The sequence below is a fragment of the Microtus ochrogaster genome, unplaced genomic scaffold, assembly GCF_000317375.1.
Source record: "Microtus ochrogaster isolate Prairie Vole_2 unplaced genomic scaffold, MicOch1.0 UNK5, whole genome shotgun sequence".
Lineage (NCBI taxonomy): Eukaryota > Metazoa > Chordata > Mammalia > Rodentia > Cricetidae > Microtus > Microtus ochrogaster.
This window is the reverse complement of record NW_004949103.1, coordinates 527,070-547,933: the sequence shown is the minus strand read 5'-3', so window position 1 is coordinate 547,933 and position 20,864 is coordinate 527,070. Positions and strand designations below refer to the sequence as shown.

General features: G+C 48.8%; 2 protein-coding genes across 6 annotated transcripts in view; one reads left to right on the top strand and one right to left on the bottom strand.

Annotated features, from left to right (window-relative positions):
* The first annotated feature begins 1,163 nt into the window (after window positions 1–1,163).
* On the top strand, window positions 1,164–5,079 carry Mfsd10 (major facilitator superfamily domain containing 10). Of its 5 annotated transcripts, XM_005365908.3 has the most exons (13): window positions 1,167–1,394; window positions 1,743–1,932; window positions 2,017–2,113; window positions 2,378–2,481; window positions 2,726–2,884; window positions 2,965–3,126; window positions 3,374–3,482; window positions 3,737–3,848; window positions 3,994–4,102; window positions 4,196–4,286; window positions 4,369–4,416; window positions 4,489–4,578; window positions 4,725–5,079. In XM_005365908.3, exons 2-13 carry the CDS (start codon window positions 1,759–1,761, stop codon window positions 4,838–4,840), a joined length of 1,371 nt encoding a protein of 456 aa, XP_005365965.1. In that variant the 5' UTR covers window positions 1,167–1,394; window positions 1,743–1,758; the 3' UTR covers window positions 4,841–5,079. The 5 variants fall into 5 exon arrangements, with proteins under 5 accessions (XP_013208767.1, XP_013208768.1, XP_005365965.1 ...); XM_013353313.2 differs by having other exon boundaries at window positions 1,164–1,394; window positions 4,489–4,805; XM_013353314.2 differs by having other exon boundaries at window positions 1,164–1,394; window positions 1,740–1,932; window positions 4,489–4,805.
* A 1,590-nt stretch (window positions 5,080–6,669) lies between these two features.
* The window catches only part of Add1 (adducin 1), a 75,433-nt gene continuing 61,238 nt past the window's right edge, over window positions 6,670–20,864 (bottom strand). The window contains exons 9-14 of the mRNA XM_026788621.1: window positions 20,129–20,230; window positions 19,451–19,540; window positions 18,644–18,736; window positions 13,952–14,108; window positions 10,482–10,580; window positions 6,670–8,546 (exon numbers count right to left, since the gene is read on the bottom strand). Coding sequence (XP_026644422.1) covers window positions 8,200–8,546; window positions 10,482–10,580; window positions 13,952–14,108; window positions 18,644–18,736; window positions 19,451–19,540; window positions 20,129–20,230 — 888 coding nt within the window. The 3' untranslated portion in view covers window positions 6,670–8,199. The remainder of the gene's footprint in view (window positions 8,547–10,481; window positions 10,581–13,951; window positions 14,109–18,643; window positions 18,737–19,450; window positions 19,541–20,128; window positions 20,231–20,864) is intronic.

The following is a 20,864-nucleotide window of genomic DNA, read 5'->3' as shown; positions in this document are numbered from 1 at the left end:
CCTGCCACACCTCCGCGCCTGAAAAAAACAGCCTCCATTGCCATGTGGTGGTGGCGTGGGCCTTAAATCCCAGCACTCAGGAGGCAGAGGCAGATGGGTCTCTGAGTTTGAGGCCAGCTTGGTCTACAAAGCGAGTTCTGGGACAGCCAGGGCTGTTACAAAGAGAAACCATGTCTCAAAGAAAAGAAAAAAAACAAAAGGCCTCGGATGCCTGAGTGAGCTCAGAACCAGAGGTACTGCAGAGGTTCTTCACTGTTAGATGACAGCCACAGCCCAGGATAACATTCTGTGCAGTCCTGTAAAACTGACGAGCTATCATATGGTAAGTGTGCCGTATAATGTTTTTACCACCACATGGCCTCCCTCTGAGGTCTCACACATGACAGACAGTACGGGATTCTGAGGTGTGAGACCATGTGCGACAGGGTGCTGATTAGGAATCTGATTTAGATGTGGCAAAGCCACCACTGGAGCACTGAAGAGCATAGAATGAGCTGGAAGGCCCACCTTGGAGGGATGGAGGCTCTGCAGTCACCTTATCACTTCCCTGGGGACTCCAGGGACAGGCTGTGAGGCCAGGAATTAGAATGGCCTGGGGCCTGACCCCCACCAGCTAGGCTGGTTAGTGCCCTGCTGCTATCCGCTCTCAGGAATTCCTCCACTTTAAGTCAGCCACAGGGCTCTGCCCTCTGTGTAACCAACTGCATCAAGAAACAGAGGGGCCAAATTTGGTACCGGGTATCTAGTCGAGGACTTACTGTTCAATTTTATGATGGCGGGGCATGCCAACAAAAAGTTCATAGACCCCCAACCTTGTCCCGTGTCATCAGAAGGGGAGCATAATGCAGCTAGAAGAGGCCATCACCCAAGGGTGCATTCTGGTGTGTCCTCTAGAGAGAACCAACATGAACTGCAAGAGGATAATACCCTTAGTGGGTCATTGCTTTCTCCGCCTGAAAGTTTATTTCTTTGTTTTGGGTTTTGGAGACAGGGTCTTAACATACACTGCTCTGGCTGTTCTCAAACTGTAGTTGGTTGAGGGAGACTTTGAATCCTCATCTTCCTGTCTCCACCTATGCCCAGCATGGTTTAGAGTAAGTTAGGTGGAGGCAGGAAGATCAGGAATTCAGAGTCAGCCGTGGCTACATGAGACTCTAACTCAAAAGAAAAGTACATAAGTGCTAAAGAACTGGGCAGATAAGCTGTCTCTTAAATACATTAACTCTCCAAAACTTCACTATAGGCTTTCTAACGCCTCTGAAGGGCTAAGCCCGTTCCCGCCGCCTTGCCTCCCGGAAGAGGAGGTGCCTGCTCCAAAGCCTCCGGGGCGTGGCCGCTACTCAGGGAGCTTCTCTGTCCGTCCACCCGTGGATCCCGATCAGCAGCTGTGGCAGGTGTGCATAGGTCCCAGATTGGTGGGCAAGAGGCAAGGGTTTAGGTATCTGATGGAGAGACCAAAGTGGCGCGTGGAACAGGCGCTCTTGGCGCCAGCAACTTCCAACCAGGGTTTCCTGTCTTCTCCCTGCTACCCGCCTCCTCGTAACAGGGAGTCCTGATAGCTAAGCCTCTGAGCTTTCTGCTACCCTGAGTAAGGGAGTCGAGCCTTACAGGTGTACCAGGACCCATTTAGAAGCACTTCCATTATGTCTGGCAAGAACCTGGAAATCGAGTTTTTCAAGAGGAAGGTAAACGGGGGCTTACGACCCTGCGGCGTCTTCACCACACCCTCCCCACCCCAGCAGGGTTGGAGCTTCCACCATGGGATGGGAAGGGGATGCAGACTGCACGCCACGTCCGCCGATACGGCCTCGCCCCGTGTCCGAGCGCCGCGTGGTCACCGTGATCTTCCTTGGCCTACTACTCGACCTCCTGGCCTTCACGCTGTTGCTACCTCTGCTGCCAGGGCTCCTGGAGAGCCACGGCCGCGAACAAGTGAGCCCCTCCCCCAAGGCGGGATCGCTCCCCCTGCCCAGCTACTAGACTCACCCAGCTGGAGTTACTTTCCTTGTCACCCAGGACCCCCTCTATGGCTCCTGGCAGCGTGGGGTAGACTGGTTTGCTACAGCCATCGGGATGCCAGCAGAGAAGAGGTACAACAGCGTCCTATTCGGAGGTATGTCCCTGCATGCCAGCTGGGGCCCATAACCCTTGGTTGGAGAGCTAGCTCCTTCTGAGCTCTTGGTCAGCCCTCTCTTCCTCCCTGGGTTCTTGCCAGCTTCCTTCTTTCCTGCAGAGCCTCCTTTGAGGAGCAGATGTTTTCTCATTGAGGCCACCTGAGCTTCAGTCGATGGCCAGTGAGTGTGGGGCTCAGTGTGCTCTGCATTCTAGGGCTGATCTGCATGGATAATGCCACCAGTGATGGTGACCTCTCTCTCAGGTCTCATTGGCTCAGCCTTCTCCCTCCTTCAGTTCTTCTCCGCACCACTCACCGGAGCTGCTTCTGATTGCCTGGGGAGGCGCCCAGTAATGTTGCTATCCCTGGTAAGTCCCTGGATCCAGGTATCCACAGGCAGAGAGGAGAGAATGCTGTGGTGGGTTTCTCTGCCAACAGTAGGCGCTCATCCCTTCTAGAGGGTCCTGTGACCCCTGGTAAATATACTAAATATACTAAGGAAGGCACAGGGGACACAGCTGGCCTGGGTCTGACTGAGTTTACCTGCCTTACTGTGGGTCCTTCCTGGCCTCAAGTGACCACTCCTGCCACTTGGCCTCTACCCATTGGCAGACAGGTTTGGCCATCTCCTATGCAGTATGGGCTGCCTCTCGGAGTTTTTCAGCGTTCTTGGCTTCCCGGGTGATAGGAGGCATCAGCAAGGGGAATGTTAGCCTCTCCACAGCCATCGTCGCTGACCTGGGCTCACCTCCGTCCCGCAGTCAAGGCATGGTGAGTGAACAGACCCAGGGAACAAGGATTTGTGTCTGGGCTTGGGTCTCTGTGCCCAGCTTAAGTCACCTTTGCCCTAGGCAGTCATCGGGGTAGCCTTCTCCCTGGCCTTTACTGTGGGCCCCATGCTCGGAGCATTCCTGTCTGTGGAAATGGTGCCTTGGATCAGCTTACTCTTTGCGGTCTCCGACATGTTGTTTATCTTCTGCTTCTTGCCAGAGACACTGCCCCAGGAGAAGCGGGTAGGCCCAGGTCCAGGGGTGAGGGCTCCTTCGGTAGGTCTGAGGGGGATTTCCTTTATGTGCCAGTGCCAAGGGAGATTGGCCTGTCCTCAAGCTGCTAGCATCGCAGCACCTCCTGGGTTCCCTGGATCTTTGCCCCTAAGGCCTCAAAGGTTCAGCTTCCTGCAGTGTGAGGGGAACATCCTGGTCCTTAGGCTGCCAGGCCATGTGCTCCCAGCCTCCTGGCCAGCTTCCCTTTCTCCCACAGGCTCCCTCTGTCACCCTGGGCTTCCATGCTGCTGCCAACCTGCTCAGCCCCCTGGCCCTGCTTCGTTTTGCCGCTGTCACCCACAGTCGGGATCCACCTGCTGAGGACAGTAAGAAGGCTACCCCTTACTGAGCTCAGTGTTTTGACTACCCAGCATGAGCAAAACTCAACCTATGAGCCCAGTGGTGGTGGCACACGCCTTTAATCCCAGCACTCGGGAGGCAGAGGCAGGTGAATCCATGTGAGTTCAAGGCCAGCCTGGTCTACAAGAGCTAGTTCAAAGGACAGCTAGGACTGTTACACAGAGAAATCCTGTCTATTAAAAAAAAAAAAAATCAACCTATGGTCTGTGTTGACTCACAGGACTTAAGAGCCTACGTCGATTGGGGCTTGTCTACTTCCTCTACCTCTTCCTGTTCTCGGGCCTGGAGTATACACTCAGCTTCCTTGCACACCAGCGTTTCCAGTTCAGTAGGTAGGTGCCCACCTTAGGCTCTCCTTCAAGGCTTTCAGACCCCAGGTCCAGGGAACCTCTGGCACACCCACCAGCATCCTGGCCTTGCCCATCCCCCAGGCAGTTGGTAGCCTAGGGGGCTGGGTGCTCATCCTCCACCTCCTAGCCTGCAGCAGGGCAAGATGTTTTTCTTCATCGGCCTCACCATGGCCACAATACAGGGCACCTACGCCCGACGGATCAGCCCTGGCAAGGAAGTTGCAACTGTGAAGCGGGTAACGGACTTACTTCCTCTACAGTTCGGGATAGGTGGTGCTTTTGACTCTGGCAGGCTGTGGAACTCGTTCTGAGATTTCTGTTTTCTCCAGGCGATGCTGCTGCTGGTACCAGCCTTTCTCCTCATTGGCTGGGCTCATTCACTGCCCATGTTGGGCTTGGGACTGCTGCTCTATTCCTTTGGTGAGTGGGCCCTGCCAGGGCTGGTGTGGACATCCCCATGCCTCTCCTAGGCTGACAGTGCCTCCCAATACTCTCCTACCAGCCGCTGCTGTCGTGGTGCCCGGCCTGTCCACCATGGTCTCCAGCTATGGTGAGAACCCTCCCCCAAAGGCTACTCAGTGTAGGAGGGCCAACTGGCATCTGACAAGTCTTCTCCCTTCAGGTTCTCCTGGGCAAAAAGGCACAATCATGGGCATACTGCGAAGCCTTGGCGCCCTAGGTAGGGCAGTGGGACCTATGGTGGCCGCCTCAGGTAAGTGCTGCAGGATAGCTCTCAAGGCTTGCTGTGACCCTCCTGCAGCCATTCCCAGCTGCCTGCTCTACTCAGTTCTGGCAGCTGAGGGGTTCGGGCAGGAACAGGGCGAAGAAAAACCTGGGTGAGCACCTATCTCTCCACAGTGTACTGGCTGGCTGGGGCCCAGGTCTGCTTCACTGTGTGCTCCGGGCTCTTTTTACTCCCCTTCTTTCTCCTGTGGACGTTGAGGCATCCAGCACCGACTTTCAAGGAGGAGTAGCTGAGCTACCGCAGCACCTTGGCTGCCAAGTTGGAACCTTGGCCATGACCACTCTCCACTCCTAGCCCACTCCTTCCTCCAGGCTCAGAGAGGCTCGCCACTCCCCTCCCCTCAGTATGGCATCCCAGCAGGAAGCCGGCAGCTTTACCCTCTTCTTACTCCAAAGCCCTTTAGGCTTCTGATTGTTTTTTATCTGTCATCCTTTTGAATGACCAATAAAGCAGCTATTTTGTACCAAGTACCTTTCTTCTTGATTTACTATTTAACACTTTCATACTGTCTTGGGGAATATTATTTTAAGGTGACTTTTGTTATACTGCATTTGTCTAACTCTGTGAAGCTGTGATTCTTTGCCTGTCTAAAGCACCTGCTGGTCCTAATACAGAGCTGAATGGCCAATAGCAAGGCAGGAACATGGAGAGACAGGGCTAGCAAACAGTAGAAGGAGAAACAAGAAGCAAGAGAGATCAAGGAGAGGACTTCAGGGCCTAGCCACACGGTCACCATGAAGTAAGAGTGAAAGATGCGAAGAAGAAAAGGAAAAGCCTGAAGGCAAAAGCTAGATGGGATAACTTAAGAAAAGCTGGCAAGAAACAAGCAAGCTAAGGTCAGGCATTCCTTACTAATAAATCTCCATGTGTGATTTATTTGGGAGCTGAGTAGTGGGCCCCCCAAAGAGTAAAAGGAGCAAAAACATCCACTATAGTCATCTGATAATATACATACCCCATTACCCTCCCATCCCCTTCCCACTCCTGATGAGCCAACAACACCTTTCACTGGTTTTGGTGGCCCACTGGATTTAATTAGCATGGGTATGTTGTGGTGTTATTTACTGGAACACAGGCCACATCACATCACACAATGACTCCCTTTCCCCAGCAACCTTAACTTCCAATGGCTCACACTCAGAAATGGGTGAGGCCTATCAAACTACTCCCCATCAGTGATGGAATGTTGCCTTGCCAGGCCCAAATTTCATTATATGCAGCTGTAAGTACAAGGTAAAAAAGACTCCAACAGTTCATAACTATTGGTGACATCTGATCAAGAAATAAAGGCTTGCAGGACAGTGGTGGTACCCTTAATCCCAGCACTTAGAAGGCAGAGGCAGGAGGATTTCTCTCAGTTTGAGGCCAGCCTGGTCTACAGAGCGAGTTCCAGGACAGCCAGGACTGTTTCACAGAGAAACCCTGTCTAGAAATAAAAATAAATAAACAAGCAAATAATAAATAAATAAAGGCAGGCTTGGGCTGGAGAGGTGATTCGGGGTTAAGAGCACTGCTCTTCCAGAGAACCAGGTTCAATTCCCACCATATCACATGGCAGCTCACAACTGTATGTAACTCAAGTTCCAGAGGATCTGACACCCTTGCACAGACATGTGCAGTAAAAACACCAATGCACACAAAAATCTTTCAAACAGAGAAAAAGAAATAAAGGTTCTCAGTTTTAGCTGGGCGGTGGTAGGTATGCCTTTAATTCCAGCACTGGGGAGGCAGAGGCAGGCAGATCTGTGTGAATTGCAGGACAGGCTCCAAAGCAAAGAGAAACCCTGTCCCGGGGCTGGGGTGGGGGAGGATTCTCACAAGACAAACTCTTAGAAAACCCTATTTTAGAGCAAGAAAGGTAGCACCTGTCACCAAGCCTAATGACCTAAGGTTTATCCCCAGAACCCACACAGTAGAGAATATATTGGCTCAGGTTTTCCTCTGACTTCCATGCACACAGCATAAAACACACATGTCTAGATACACACATTCTTAAGCTAAATAAACTAAGGGAACAAAAACATCAAAATATAAAACTGCTTCCAACCTCAGACAAGGAAACTGCTTAAAGACTTTTATTTGTGAGTAAAACCTGTTACAGCGAGGAAGGACACAGAGGACCTGTCCTCCAAGTCTGTCCAGATATGCAACGATAGTTCATGTGTAATACAAAGAATCAGACTACAAAAGTGAGAAGTCATTGCATATGTGGGATAAAGAAAGGGGCAGGGGAGGACGAGGAAGAGTCCGGATGAGTGAAATCAGGACTAGGGTGAGAACTTCATACCATCTTGGTGACAAAACAAGACAAGCATTGCAGCAGGCTGCAGGGTCCCGCATGGTCCCTAGTCAGGAGATCACATGGCTCAGTCCACCACACCCTAGCACCTGCTCTCCAAAGGCGCAGCCCCAGCAGGGTTTTAGGGCTCCAGCAGGCATCCTCACTCCTGGCACTGGAGCTCCTGGAACAGGGTCCCTTCAGGGCTCCACCTGACCACCCTCCATCTCCAACTAAGCAGTTTCAAGCCCTTTTTCGGGATGAAAGTAAAAATTCATAATAGGATTGATCAAGAAAGTCATGGGCTCCATGAATAATGCAAGACATTAGTTGGCACCTCCAAGGCGGGCTTCTGCTATAAGTCACCTCCAAGGCTGGCTTCTGCCATAAGTTACCTTTTATCAAAGCCAGGGCAGCTTTCAGACTGATCCCTGCTCCACTATAAAACCTCCCCACACAAATCAAGAGTGTTCTGCAGTCTGTCACAGGTTCTATAACAAAAGCTAAAGCAAAAAGTGGCCTGCTCAAATTCACAGTCAAAATGTAGGCTAAATTGCAAACCCACTGAAAAGAAAGTTCTAGAAAGGACTCTTCCTCCCTCCTGGTATCTGTTCCCTATGATAGGAATCCAAGACTCCAGTAAGATAAACTATGAGCGCCTGAATCTGGTTTTGGTCATAGGGTCACCAGTTAGACCATGCATAGCGTTGTGCTGGGTGTACACAGGGTCGCTCACTGCTAGGGCAGCAGGTTCAACCCACTTCTTTAAGGCAGCCACAGTGCCCTGGGCTGCCGATGGGCATGAGAGGGTTTTCTCAGACCATGGCTAGATTCCCTGTGTATGGGGATAACCGACATCACTGAGCAGAGGATGCCAGCAGAAGCCAAGTCCAAATCAGCCACCTGAGACTCCACGGGGTGGAGGGAAACCAAGCAGACAATTCGACACTCACAACAGAAGGAGAGTGAGAGGCAAGGCTCAGGAGGGTGACGCTGTAACCAGAGCTGGCAGAAGCTTCCAGTGCCTTCCGGCCAGGACCAGGATTCAATGTCCCCCTCCTGCAGGGGGGCACAATTCACAGGTGCAGGCTAAGCCCATCTCCCCACAGAACCCAAGGCCCAGGGTAGGGGGACTGAGCACACACTGGGTTAGCACTGGTGAAGGGGCTAACCACACATAGGAGGGGGCTCTAGTTACATGGAGGTCTTGGCTTTTTGCATTCCATTACACAAGAGGACAGAACACAAGACGAGAAAGGGAATCCTGGCAGAGCCAGGTCACTAGACATGACAGTGTACAGGGTGGGCCTTCAGGAGTCACTCTTCTTCTTGCTCTTCTTCAGGAAGGAAGGGGTGCGGAACTTCTTCTTCTTTTTAGATGGGGACTTGCCTGGAGACCCATCACTGCCAGGGTCCATGGGAGACCCCTCCTCAGTGGCAGGGGAGGCTACCTCTTCGGCCCCTGGAGCTGAAGCTGAGGCTGGCTCAGGGTCAGCCTCAGCAAGGGGCTGAGTGGGGTCTGGGGAATCATGAGCTTCCTCCTCCACTGTTGGGAAGCCAAGTGCTTCTGAAGGTTCATCAGGGGAGAGGTCAGGGAGAGTAGGCTTGAAGGTGGTGGCATCACTGTCATCCCTGGGCGTCGGCTCCTGGGGAAGGTCTGATGGTGATGGTGAGAGAGGTGTGTTAGAACCTGGACAGAGCAGCTGGAAAAATGAGAGTACTGGACAGAGCAGCTAATGTCTAGAGTTCCTAGATATTCCCTAAACTGAAACTTGGCACATGGTGTACTACTCCGCTTTTAAAGCTGGATATAGCACATTTATAAAACCTCCCAATCTCAGAGACATTCTAGTACCTTCTCACAAAGAACACACTGACAGACCAGACTGACAGGGCCAGAGCTACGGCCTGCCACTTCTGCAAAGAGACCCCATCAGAACACAATACTCTGTCAGATAATGAAGACAGGTCGGCTGGTGTCCTGTGTCCAGGAATTAGGTCTAAATTTGGTTATATAGCATTCAGTCTCCCCCAAGGCAGCCAGTAGAAAACCAGGAGTCAACTATAAGATCCCATATTCAATAAAATAAAACTATAGTTAGCCACGAAATGAACTGTAAGGCAAGCTGCCTTCACAATTTGAATAGCTAAACATAAGGAGCAAAATTAAGAGAAAAAAGGTTTACATCTAGGGCATAACACATTTCTACACTGACCAGGGGACACCAATATTGTAGACATTTAGTCTGTAAAATTATAAGCAATTGGCATGTTAGGCAACACCAAACCATTTAGTACTTAAAAATCAAGCCAAAGATCAGAACCAAGAGCAGCCGAGCTAAGCATGGATTAGGAGCAGCCTGGCCGCCAAAGGCTCCAGGCCTCAAATGAGTGCTTAAGCTTGGGAGGCTGGAGATGCCCTAGAGAGCACCCTGATGGCTATCCTCTGACCTAGGCTAACTGGCAGAGAGAGGATGCAGGCCCATAGCCTCCATACACCTCAGCACTGGGACCCTCTCTGCCAAGCTCACCGCAGAACAACTATCACTCCAATCCACTAAGTTGCCAGTCCCAACTTAAGCACAGGTCCAAGCCTCCAAAACCAGCAGGTGGCAAAAACTACCCTGTCAGAACCCAGTCCACATTTACTCCTGACCCCTTATGGCAAAAGCTCCCCACCAAGCAATCAAAAAATATTCTCAAAGGTTAAGCTAAGAGCTTTCTGTGGCCCAGGGTACTCTGGACACCACTGTGATAGGGGCCAGGAGCATCCTGGGAAGCTGGTGCCACTTTTCAGCATTCTAGTGACCAAGGAGGCCACTGAGAAAACTGAGAAACTATTTTTATTTTGGATATACAGAAAACATAAGCAACAGAGAAGCAGGAAAGCAAGGCACAGCACAAGCACCTGGTTAGAGCAGAGGCAGGCGCGGGTACTTACTAGGGTAACAGGTACTCTTTAGCACATCCGTCTCCTGCTGTAAGGCGGCCACAAGGAAGAAAGCACAAGTAGAGAGTCTATGCATTCAGTCACAGCCATTGGGTTACATAAGAAAGGCCAAGCCACTCTTATAGACCACAGACTGGGGTGAAGGGAGCCAGGAGACACAGACGTACACTGGAGACTAAGGGACACACGTGGCACGTGTCAGACCACAGAACACGTACATGCAGTGGTCTGAGAGGCAGAGGGGGCACGTACAGCACCCTCAGGGACTGATTAATGCAGCAGGTCTAGAGTCCTGCGGTCCTCACACAACTGAAGGCACCAAAGTGTCATCAGACTCCGGTCAATGCTGGAAGTGTGCAGGCAAAGGACAAAGCTCACATGACAGGATGGTGGGGGCACTCCCTGAAGTCTGCCCTCCCCCAGCCACAACAGCTCAAATTTGTCTTGACTCAGGTTACCCAGGACGAAGCAGGTACAGAAGAAACAGCTGAGGTTTCCGGAGCTGTGTGTGGCACTGGTTTTGTGGAATGCATACTTCTTCATCCGTGTTAATGGAACGATCGCCACATTCCATTACCAGTGCACACAGGCCATGCACTGTTTCACAGCAGGGCTGCCGCCATGCCTCCCAACAGCACTCACCTTCTTCCAGCTTGACAGGAGTGCTGGGGGGAGTGCTCGGGACAGCTGACTGTCCTGAGGGACACTTTTCTTTCTGCTCCCTTGTCTCGTCCAGATTCTCTGCAGATGTGAACAAAGTGAGCACAGGGTGCAGAAATGAGGTCCAGGACCTATGCCCTTCCTCAGCAGCCCAGCAGCCTGCCTTTTGCTCCACCCCCACTGCAGGAAGTCAGCTGGGCCTCCAGCCTGGAATCTGCTCTTTTCTACACAACTGAAGTACTGACTGAATTTCAAGAACTAACCAGCTGTGGCCTCCAACTAGCAACTACCCTGCCTCAGCCTCTCAGGGGCTAGAACTACAGGCATGAGCAACCACAACTGGTTACTTTTTACCTTATTACAAAGACAATCTTCAGGACAGAAAGAAGGCTTAGCAGGTAAAAGAAACTGTCACACAGCCTGGCAGCCTCAATTAAATCCTGGGATCACATAATGGAAAGCAAGAACTCCCAAAGATTACCCTCTGACCTCCATGTGCCCACCTTGGCATGTGTACACCTACACTCACACACAAATAAAATAATTTTAAATATTCAAAGAGAATCTTCCAGTACTGCCCTGTGACTGACTGGTAGGTATGCCCTCTGTGAGATGTCCCTCTGGCTACAAAATACCATCTACACACGGCATTATTTAGGGCTTCAGTAGCCCTGGTTATCCTGGAACTCACTCTGTAGTCCAGACTAGCTTTAAACTCACGGAGATCCGCCAGTGATGGGATTAAAGGCGTGTGCTACCATTGCCCAGCAGGTTTAAGTGTTTTACAGAAAAAGTTTCCCACAGTAATCTGCATGTGTGCTCACGCAAGGAAGTATGAGGCACCTGCAGAGGTGAGCACGGCCCAGGTGTTAGCCCTTATCTTGGTTGTGTGTGGCTGTGGACTCCAGGCTGGCTGTCCCACAGATTAGTCTGTAAATTCTGCTGTCTCCACTGGGATTACAGATGCATTTGGATCCAGGTATATGCAGGAAGTGCTTGCCCACTGAGACATTTCCCAGACCCCTCCAGTGTTGTTTTCATTTTAATTTTCTAAAGTAAACTAGACTGATGGGGACCAAAGGAAACTGGGCCCAAGATCCAGAAAACCCATTTACTCCTCATTTAAGGAAAAAAAATTTATACACACACACGCAAACACATCTCAATTATCCTAATTTTTTAAATCTCCACCTTTCATTTAAAAATCTTCTATCAGTAGCCTAAGGGTAAAAACTTCCTATGCCCTCTAGGCAGGCTCCACCCCTCTGCCAAGAGCTGCATCAATAGTAAGCAATATCTCCAGGCACTATGGTACTCCCATTTCTGCCAGCTTTGGTCACAGGACACAGGCAAAGCAAGTCCCACTCTACTGTTTATGTACCATCCCTGCCAAAGGAGTCTCAAGTGTAGGGGAAGCTCCTATGCACTGTTTGACTCAAAAGAAAAAAAAAGACAAAAACCACTAGAGGCACCAGGGGACAAACACATACACACATGACCTAACCCTAGGAGCAAGGCCACTATAGGCAGCCCCTCTGAGGCCTCTTACTGTGTCATGAAGACCTGGATGGCAAGTGAGTGTTGGTTACACTGCTTACTTTTTAGGAGGTTTTGTTTTGTTTTGCTTTTTCAAGACAGAATTTCTCTGAGTAGGCTTGGCTGTGCTGGAACTCACTCTGTAGACCAGGTTAGCCTCTGCCTTCCAAGTGCTAGGATGAGGGGTATGTACCACCACTTTTTACATAACTCAGGTTTATTCAGCAACTATACAATGTAGTACTTAGTCTAAAACATGACCAAATAAAGTTAAGTTGGGTCAAATGAGATTGTCATCTTAGGAGCCTATGGTCCAGGAGGGTGGTCTACCCTTCACACTAAGAACTGTCTGCAAGGCTATGCCAGGGGTGGGGGTGGAATGGCAGCTAAGGCGCACACTTGAGATTCAGTACAAAGGACTGGGCTGTAACTTAGCTCATAGCTCTGAGAACATTGGCATAAATGTTCATGGGCATGACATCTCTCTGCCCCAGGTCCTCTTAGTACTAGTCAATGGTTCCCAGTGTATGGGGATCAGGGAACTCAGGGAGAGGCTAATGTGGTTAGATCTGGTTTTTAAACTCTGGAGTTTGGAAGTATGTGTTCTATCAAGTTCTGACATTTAGCTCTGTTTCCGTCTGTTGTAAAACTGTCCTATAACTTCTGACAAAATCATAACCAATGTTGTCAAATGGTGAGCAAGAGGAAAAAAAAGGCCATGGCAGCATGCAGTGCTACTGTTGACATGGTTTGGAAACAATCGGAGCAACCAGCATACTAACTTACGCTTTGACCACCCCTGCACAGGGGCACAGGAGCACAGGGGCATTCCCAACATTCTAATTCACAGCTTATGATCACAGGAAAGGGTTATGGAGAAAAGGAGTATGTGCCAAGCTCCATTCTCTAACAACCTTTGTAATAAGGACACAGACCACAGTCCAATCAAGAGCCTCAATGCTCAGAACTGAAAATCATGCCGGTAATGGTGGTACACGCCTTTAATCCCAGTACTTGGAAGGCAGAAGCAAGTAGATCTCTGAGTTTGAGACCAGCCAGGTCTACAGAGTGAGTTCCAGGACAGCCAGGCTATACAGAGAAACCCTGTCTTAAAACAAAAACAAAACAACAACAACAACAACAAAACACCCAAAAATCAAAACAAAAAACCCTGAAAATCACAGACCCTAACCCAATCCCAGATTCTGCCATGAACACACCCTGCTCCCATAGAGCGGGCCCTGCTCCAACCACTGGAACCAGCCCACCTGCCAGGGTTTACGGATGAGCTCAGATGTCTGCACAGAGAGCATCTGGGATGGGGCCTGACGCTGCACTCATTAGTTGTAAGCAATGAGCACTAACAAATCACATGAATTAAGAGACCTCATCTCAGGAAAACTTTTGACAGAAGCACTTCATGAATAAAAAGTATCTCTTAAACATAATACTTAAACTGTCTTTCCCAATAACTAATCCAAAATCAGTGATGTCAAATGGAAAGAAATCCCAATGCCCAGTTCTGCACACACTGCAGTCTGAGTGCTGAGTCCTCTAACCCTCTCTTCACTGCGCTTCTGGAAGAGCAGAGCTGCATCTCTAGCTTAGATGCATCTCCTCTGGGCAGAGCCCCCTCTACACACACTGTGGTATCATGGTACATATGTCTGGGACACACACATTACTGCAGAGTGTCCCTCATACAAGTCCATCTCGACAAGCACCATTACCAGTGTTTAACCTAATTCTTTCCTTCCAGCCCAAATGATTAGAGTAGGGCCATGAGAACATACTGCTTGATCGTAACTAAACAAGATTTGTGCTTCATGCACAAGACTTTTCTCGCACAGAGAAGCTTGTAGACACTTTCTCCTACTTTCTGGAGTTGCCCACATCCAGCTCTCAGGAGCACTCACCTTCAAAGCCCTTCTGCTTCCGTTCCACCTCTCGGCGATATTCCTCTAGCTCACGGTCTGTGAGCGTGTTGAAGGGGTTGGGGCCTGTGGTGCTCACAATTACATGGGGCTGGTATTCCTTCTCAATGATGGCTTTGGAGGCCGTCACCAGCTCCCCCTGTGGACCAAAGAGATTGGTATGCAGGAGCCTGACCTGGTGGGAGCACCCTCCTCCCAGGAACACAGCAGGCGGGGGAGATGGGGACTTTCCAGGAGCACATAGACATAAGACTGTACCGCTTAGCCCTGTGGGGCCTCCCTCCTCCTGAAAAAACAGCCGCAGGGGGTGGGTTTTTTTTTCCAGGAGCACACAGACATTCCAGGACCACATTGCCAGGGCACATGGCCAAGGCAGATTTCAAAAGCAAAGGCACTAAAGGTACAGAGTCCGAGGCGCAGACTCCCTGGAGAAGCGGCCTCCTCTATCCCCTATATACAGGAATGCCCGGGTACTGCTCTCAGTAAAAGGCGAAAGATTTATACGATCTGAAGAGAAACCAGAGTATTGGGTACTGCTCTCAGAAAACGGCCACCTTACAACAATCAGCGCAAAGTGTGTGGAGATTTGTTCATGTTGTTTTGTTGTGTTTTATTTTGGGAGGCAAGATCTCACTATGTGGCTCTGGCTGTCCTGAAGTTCGCTGTGTAGAGCAGGCTGGCCTCGAACAAAGAAATTCACTTGTCTCTACCTCCTAAAAGCTGGGATTAAAGTGTGTGCCATCACTGCTGGCCTGAGATTTGTGTAGGATCTTAAAGTCTAACAAGTTTTCTGCCCTTCTCACTGGTTTACAGCCAGTTCCTGAACTAAGCACTCAGCACTCAGAGACAACAAAAGCTCCCTAACAGCAGGCTTGCCTAATGACTCTGGAGATGAGAGTGTACAACACAAAAAAGCAAGCGAAGCACTAAGGCAGCTCCTGGCTCCTGTCAAAGAAAAGATGACAGACTGCAAAGACCTACCCACAGTGGGAGTGAGAGGGCAGCCTGCGCCTCTCCACAGGAAAGTGTCCTTCAAGTGTTCGAGAGCATGGCCCAGAAGAGACAAACACGCACATGACTAAATGACAGCTATGAAGAGGTATCCCAAACTATTCAGACGGTAGACCTAGAGCCTCAGGTCGCACACTGACAAGTGGTGAACACCAGATGGAGCCGGTGTCTTGGCAGTACCAGTTCCTAGGGGCAGTCAATCCACACCAGCAACTACTTACTCTTCAGGTACTGGCTGGAGAAACTGGTGTCTGAGTTGAATAGGGAACAAAATATTTAGAGTTCTCCACGTGTAAATAGTGACACAGATGTCCATAGGAGAGAAGGGCAAACATACTGAATAGGCAGCTTTGTTGAAGAGCCTCCAAGACCCTCACCTAGGTCTCACCTAAGGATGACTGACTTACCATTTATGAGTAGCCCACCCACTGAAAGACAGAAAGGAATTTGAACTCTGTCACTTGCTCATGAGGGCTGAAACAAGCCTCTTCTTCTCCAAAGGCTTTACTAAACCTTAATTCCACAAAAGGATCCTATTAGCAATGACCTCCAAGCAATGACATTCTGTAAACACAGCAGTGTGTTGTTAGCACCTGAGAGCTACCATTTATCACAACAAAATGAGCAGGGTAATTAGGCTTGAGAGAGATGTCCAAGTCCATGTAATCAATGATAGCAGGCATCCACTGTCACGAAACAGCAAAGCCCCTGCTCTAAGTCTTGATGTCCTGGAGGACAAGCAAAACTCTCCATGCTGGATCAGCTGGCCCTCAAGCACACAACACTCTCCTCTACCAGCCAAGGTGTTGATAAGATCAACTGTAAGCACAGTCAGGTTGCCTCTGACTAAGTGCTGCCTGCAAGAAGGCAAGATCATGAAAGCTTGATATTTTCTCACTCCTGGTCACGGAACAGGAACTCCAAGCAAAATAGAGACCCAGTAACTATTTTTGTACTTGATTGTGGCCTATGACTGGAACAAAGACTCTAAGATGAGCATAACTGGTTTAGTGAACTCAGGTTTTTATCTGTCAAGAGTGACCTGAGTCTTTAGGCTCTCCAGCTCCTGGAAGTGCTCGCTTTTCCTAAGGAGCTATTTCTATTCATCTTAACTTAAAAACTATGACTTTCTCCTCTTTGAAGCTGCCAAGATTTACTCTTAACAAAACTGTCAATGAGCGAGCGAGAGAGAGAGAGAGAGAGAGAGAGAGAGAGAGAGAGAGAGAGAGAGAGACTGAGATCTGACTTTCACAGTACTGAGCTGTGAACAAGCTAGGTGCATATCACAAGGTCAGAGAGTCGGAGAGATAGGCTTACTGCCCTTGGCATTTCTGCCACACACCATGGAGGGCGCCAGCCCTAGCAAAGTGTCCGTAGACACAGGAAAGCTCACAATACACAGACTGAACTCCAGAGTCCTCCCTGCCATGGGCAGATGGCAACACAGCCCTTTATATCCTTGCCTCTACCACTTAATGCAAAAAATCCAGAAGGTGGCCCAGATTTTTTAGGTTCCACACTGGGCTGTGCAAAACTCAAGAGGAAAAGGCTCTGGTATCACTGGGTAGTGGTGATGCACGCCTTTAATCCCAGCATTCAGAAGGCAGAGGCAGGCAGATTTCCCTGAGTTCGAGGCCAGCACAGACTACAGAGTGAGTTCCAGGACAGGTTCCAAGCTACACAAAGAAAGCCTGTCTCAACAACACCCCCACACCCCCAACCCAGCGGGGGGGAGGGGGGAGACTCAGGTATCTTCTTATCTCCTTGGCCTGGGGAAGGCAATTACAGCACTGGGTGAACAGCCGCAAGCAAGAGAAAAAGTCCAAGGCTAAGCAATTCCTTCCAAAAAACCCACAAGTTTCCAAGTCCCAAAGTCCTGTTCCTCTGGGACATAAGAGACATTAAGTCCTCCTATGCCATTGAGAAGGCTGCTTAGGACACAGGCATTTCTGAGCCAAACAAACCCCTCGTTTCTTAGGTTGCTTGCATCAAAGTAACTAATGCAGGGAACTTAAATTTGTAAGAAGCTTACATACAAACTGGGTGAGTAGCTGACTGGAAGTGTGCCTGCCTGTCATACAGGGCTGTGTGTTCCATCTGCAACTCAACATGCTCTCCAACCCAACGTAAGTTAGCTGGGGTTGGCCTGTAATGTGCTCTACTGTTCAGACAGTAAGGACTTGCCCTTGAAGCATCCACATGATCTGCCCATATCTGAACAGGTCTAGGAACAAGAAATAAAGCTGTCACGGGATGAAGAACCAGCCCAAAATGCATCCTCTAATGGAGCTGGCTACCCTGATGCTATTCAAATAGCACCTACAAGTCAAAGCCATGAAATGTACAAGACCCAGAAGACAGGACAGCCATTGGGACTGTGACTACGCGGCAGCCCACAAAGCTGGAGGACTAGACCACAGATTACATCTGGGGCTTGCAGATCACACAACTTCACATGTAGCAGATAAAGATTACTATTAACTGAGAAGCTCACATGACTTATGGCTCAAAGTACCAACAGGAAAAGCAAGCTGGAAGGTTTGCTTTCTCTGGCAAATTCTTTCAAGAGGCAGGTAGAAATAAATATAAAAGTGAGGGAAAAAAAAGACTCACTGGGCTGGGTAATGGTGTCACACACCTTTAATCCCAGCACTTGGGAGGCAGAGGCAGGAGGATCTCAGTGAGTTAGAGGTCAGTCTGGTCTACAAGAGCTAGTTCCAGGACAGGCTCCAAAGCTACACAGAGAAACTCTGTCTCAAAAAAACAAAAACAACAAACAAACAAACAAACAAACAAACAAAAAGACTCACTGGATTGATACATAAATATGAAAATATAAAAAATAATATTATTGTGAAAGAGTCTATGCAGGAATTAAGAAGCCTAGTATTTATCTAATTCTTTCTGGCAATCAGAACCCCTTTAAAACAATACTTGAATTTCACATTCAAGTGTGTAGATAGGAAAGAGCCTGGAAATACCCAACTTCAAGCTCTGAGCTATGCATTAGGCACTTATTGAGTTGTTTCTTTTTTCTTATTTACTTTATCTTATTTTTATTTTATTTGAGAAAGAGCCTGTCTACGAGGCCTAGGCAGACCTAGGCTCTTCACCTCAGCCCTAAATTACTGGCTGTGCCTTAATCCTTTGAGACAATCTCCCTACATAGTCCAAGAACCATATAGTGGCCTAGAACCCTCAATCCTCCCAAGTTAGACCAGATTTTATTTACAGGGTTGACAAAGACTGCCATGTTTTATCTCACATCCTTCTGAAAGGACATCGTTACCTGTCCTCTACTACTGCAGTCGAAGCTGAACAAGTGAGGGAAGGTCACAGCACCCAGACAAGTCCATCTATAACTGTATCTGTAAGATGAAAACTCTGAAACCCAAAGGCAAGCACTAACCAAGGTCACATTCAAAACTTCAGAAAAGCACCATGTGCTCCAGTGGACCACTTCAGGTAAAAACTGAGAATGCTGAAAATTGGTTTTTAAAGAAAAAAGAGAAGACAATAAGGCCTAGTATACCTTCTATACAATCTCACAGAGGACTTAAAGATGCTTCATTAACTAAAGCCTAAAGAGGGAAGCTGGTTGGGGGAGGGAAGGGAAAAGAGCACCACGGACCAATAGGTAGGTAAGGACAGGGCAGTGAGTACCTTTCTAAAAGAGACAGATTTAGCGGGACTAAAGGTCTGCTCTGTAAACTCGAGCCCTTCGATAGTTTCCGTACAGTCAGAGAGGGGTGCATCCTGCAACAGTAAACTGAGTCATCAGAGCACACCAGGCCCAGCCTTAAAAATATCAGCCAAGACCACAGGATAAAGCCAGCTAAGAGCATGCAGCAGGGGCAGTTATCAACAGTATGGGTTGGTGATGACAGTGGTACGTGCAGACATTGGACATGAAACCAGGACCACAGTTGGCCAAATTTTAAAAATGCAACAACAATTATCTACTCCTGCAGTCAGACTGGAAGCGTCAGATGGCATCTTGATTTCCAGAGATAACTACTTACACAATTAGCATCAATGTGCCACTCTATGTAAGTCATTTTGCAGAAATGCATGTAAATGTGGACAGAGCACATTTACAAGCACCAACCGCTCTGCATCCCAAGCAGCACTTTGTTGCAGACGTGAGTATATACCAAAACAAAGGTCCATAGCCCACCCCCTTCATAGCATTTACACAGCACCCAGGTTACCAGGAAACCCAGTTTCAAAGCAGTGGCGTATAAACCCCTTGAGAATGCATGCACTATAAGGAGCAGAGCTAGAAGGGTTGATACACCCTCAGCATGCTTATACTTCATCTAGAACTCAAGTAAAGTGCCTAGATTATCATGAATATTTTTAACAAAGATACCTACTGTCCTAGAATACTCACCTTATAATACTGAATAACTTTGGAGTAGATGGTCTAAGTTACCACCCATTAATGTCAGAGACACTGTGTTCTCTTACCTGAACGAGGCTCCTGTCCATCACTACACCACACAAAACCTGCGACTGAGGTCCTGCTGTCTTAATGTCCTGTAAGTTCTGCTCTCGAATCTGAGGGGGGGAAGAAAAGAGGGCACATGAGCAGTACAGAGAAGGCAAGCTGTAACTTCCAATCCTGTTGTTTACACACTTAGACCCTGGCCATGTGCAAGCTGTACTTCTGTTTAGGCCCATGACGGTAGGATGGCTAGGGCACACCTACTTTTGGGTACCGGCATAACTGTACAGAGGGGATGAACTACAGGCATGAGGGGCTGGACTGCTCCTGTCTCTTCATACCCTCCAGATGGCCCACCCTTCACTGTACAATCTTTGCTATGCATCCATCTTCTAGCACCACTGTGGAGTCTGATGGAGCTCATGAACTAACACACCAAACACCATTCACAGCTCTCTGAATGAACCCTGAAAGGCAGTGGCAGTTGTCTGTTCCTATTAGGATCAGGTTCTGCGGTTTCCACTTCATAACTGCTATTTAGCAAGCAAAATTTAACGAACAGTGGGATCCCAAGCTATGAGCAGAAGCAATACTGCAGAAAGATAACTCTGCTAGAAGCAAGCACACTCTACCCCATAACATATGGCACTCCTCCCAACTCTAAACCCACACTTCCACCAAATGTAGACAGCAATACACACCTTGTTCCTCATCTCCTGGACCTCTTTTGGATTAGTGTTCAATGGAACAAACAGGTTAGGGACAGCAGAGGTGGAAGTTCTATGTCCATCCTCTTTAGTCCACTGTAATATCAAGAATAGGTGAAAAGTCAGGATTATGACAACGGTAAATAACACCATAGCATCCAATTTGTCCAAATGATCTCACATCTGATCATGCATTGAACATCACAGGACGGAACCAATGACCATATATCCTGGGTCACCCAGTAGAGTCACCATAACAGTGGGATGTGGCCACAAAAAAAAAAAAAAAGCAAGTGATGGGACTCAGAGTCATGACTGATAGAAAAGAGCCATGAAGAGAGCTCAAAATCTGGCACACAAAGGTGACTGACTACATAGCTGAGCCTCACAACCCATGGACCTGCCAGAGGAGGCCCCTCAGAGACCATTGGTTCACCGCCCTGAGAGTCACCCAACACCAAAGCCAACTGGAAGCGTGGGATGACAATCATGAGAAGCAATGTGATGCTGCTGCACCCCAGCGGTAGGCGAAGTCTACACTGTGAGGCAAGAGTGGGCATCACCAAAGTTTTACATTAAAATAAATTACAGCATCAGAATGTACCGATTACACACTACTCAACCCAACAAAAGAACTGTATTAGGACCAATACAGTAGCTACCTTGTAGATTTTGGTGATGTCAAATATTTTATATAACTTAATACTTTTAAGTGTTACAAAAATATCCC